This window comes from Anneissia japonica, unplaced genomic scaffold (genome assembly GCF_011630105.1).
Source record: "Anneissia japonica isolate Jap-2015-1 unplaced genomic scaffold, ASM1163010v1 scaffold2994_len2133135_cov197, whole genome shotgun sequence".
Taxonomy (NCBI): Eukaryota; Metazoa; Echinodermata; class Crinoidea; order Comatulida; family Comatulidae; genus Anneissia; species Anneissia japonica.
Genome location: NW_022728550.1, coordinates 2,039,227 through 2,041,841, shown reverse-complemented (window position 1 = coordinate 2,041,841; position 2,615 = coordinate 2,039,227). Strand labels below are relative to the sequence as shown.

General features: G+C 33.4%; 1 protein-coding gene across 1 annotated transcript in view; it reads left to right on the top strand.

Annotated features, from left to right (window-relative positions):
* Nucleotides 1-377: 377 nt before the first annotated feature.
* The window catches only part of LOC117114268 (lactadherin-like), a 16,167-nt gene continuing 13,929 nt past the window's right edge, over nucleotides 378-2,615 (top strand). The window contains exon 1 of the mRNA XM_033257873.1: nucleotides 378-513. Coding sequence (XP_033113764.1) covers nucleotides 450-513 — 64 coding nt within the window. The 5' untranslated portion in view covers nucleotides 378-449. The remainder of the gene's footprint in view (nucleotides 514-2,615) is intronic.

The following is a 2,615-nucleotide window of genomic DNA, read 5'->3' as shown; positions in this document are numbered from 1 at the left end:
ATTATATTGATATAAGCCCTTACGGTATTTAATCTGAATGCACAGCCCGCATATGACTATGTCTTGATTAATGTGTATGACCTTAAGCCAGAAGTTTCACTGAATGAACGTGGGTAAGCCTTAAAATTGTATGGAGGCAAGGAAAATTACTGTACTATATAAAAAGCGAAGATTCTACACCAGTGTAAACTCACAAGAAGTTGACACGTTTTCTTTTACATGTCATTAATAACATGAATAATGGCATTCATTATCAGTCGCAATTATGATTGGTCTAATGCTCTACCTCAAAATATAACTGTACCGACAAATTGGAAAACTGATTGGACAGCTCTGCATTAATGTGTTGCTTTTAAATTCTCGTAAAACTGCTTCACTGATAGTAACACACATATGTCAAATTGAGTCTCGAAGTCAAAATTCGTAGATGTAAAAACCTGACAGCCAGGATGCTGAAAATGTTGAACTGCTTCTTTTTTATTTCATCGCTATGCATTAGTTTTGTTATGTCAGGTAGGTACCGTAAATGAGGCGCTTATTAAAAAAACAATTATTATTATTTTGCGATTGGTCGTCCCCCACCCACAACCCTTAATATGTTAAAGTGCTTTTAAATTTTAGCAGGTAAAAAAAAAAAAAATTGTGGAGATGTTAATTATATAGTAAGCAGCTTCCCTTCTTTTTGCACCCCTCCTTAAATATGTGGACCCACCAGCAGAGTATTCAGTACCGTATGTGGTAAGTGGAACGTACTACTTTAGTGAGTGTGTCTGATAAAAATTATTATATCCGCGGTGGCCGTATATATATCCATATATCCGTATTTTAATACTGACGAGTTCCGGCTATATGAAATTGATTATAAGATTGAAAAATAGTATTATTATTGCTGTACTGATGCTATGTACACGTTTGAATTATTGTTATTGATTCGTTAACATTATTACATTTTTATTTAAATTTAATGTATTGTTTAAGGATAAATTACTATCTCCATGTTAAATTAATCTTCAAATGGTATATTTATAATATAGTAATAGGCATAGCACCGAGACCTCTGACGATTAGTGCCCAAAAGCATATTGACTACTATTGTATATTTCCGGAAAATATTACAGCTGCTCAAATTCTCTTTCCTATTCTTCCTTCTTCCTTTATTTTTTTTTCACAATTTTGCGTTTATTCATATTTTTCATAATTTGTATACACTCACATAGTCACTTGTTTAGGCCTAAGCTAGGCCACGGATATACCTATTACCATGGACCTATTATTAATAGGTCCATGCTATTACTATATTATTTAAGTATACAATTCAAAGAATAAAGGAAGAAGGTGGTTCAGTGCACAGTAAACTGTGCAATGGAAGGCTCCGACCGCCTCCCGGCGCTGTAGTTTTTAGCGAACTTTCGAAATGGGAGTCGCGGGGAGCGATTTTTTTTCCCGTACGAAACATGAAACTCCACTCGGGCCGTCTCGGCTGAATCGACCCGAAAATCTCATTGCAGAATTCAGGAGGTCAAAAGGTCAACACATAAACGTCTACAGAACAACTTCTGAGAGAACGTCGCTGTCTAATTTTTTAAAATACATTGATGTTACCATGTTAATAGCAATGGGTCGTTTAAAATGACATATAATATTTGATTAAGCTCCACGAGTAATGAAAAGTGTTATTTTAACTTGAGTTACATACTATGACAATTTTTATTTTTTAGTTAGGCCTGGGTTTTGCATAATTACCTAGGCCTACAAGTAGGCCTACTAAAAACGCTTCTGGGAAAAGCACAGAAGGAAAAGCGCGTTTTTCTTCATCACTGATCAAATGAAACAGAGTGACAGTTATTTTCAAATTAAGAGAAGAGCTGAGAATAGGCAGCTATAAAATACTGGATGCTATAAGACCTGCCAAAATGGCAGAGCACCATATGAATGAAAAATGAGCTAGTTTTATTAATATTAGGCATAGCAATCGGCAGGTTCTTGATTACAAGGCTAGACCAAGTTAATTACATGTAATGCCGAAATGATAATAATAATAATAAGTATTATTATTATTACCTGTACGTTAAGGGGAACTTAGACAATGGAGGAATTAGAAAACAATTTAAAAAACGACGTTAAGGGGAAATAACACAAAAGATAATCCCCTTGGCTAGTTATTATTTATAGGCCTAGTAAATAGTATCTGTAGGTTCTTCATTACAGGCCTTAGGCCAAGGTAATTAATGCTAAAATTATTATTATTATTATTAATTATTAATTATTATTATTATTACCTGTACCTTAAGGGGAAGTTAGACAATGGAGGAATTAGAAAACAATTTAAAAAAAACGACGTTAAGGGGAAATAACAAAAGATATTCCCCTTGGGCGATTATTATTTATAGGCCTAGTAAATAGTACAGTATCTGCAGGTTCTTCATTACAAGGCTTAGGCCAAGGTAATTAATGCTGAAATTATTATTATTATTATTATTATTTAACTTTAATTACATTACAATGATAGTTTGGACAAGTTCAATAACGCCGGAATGGTATATTATTTATTTAATAATATTTCTCTTATGTGCTCTATTTTTCAATTCATGCTTCAATTTTGTCCCATTTTTCCC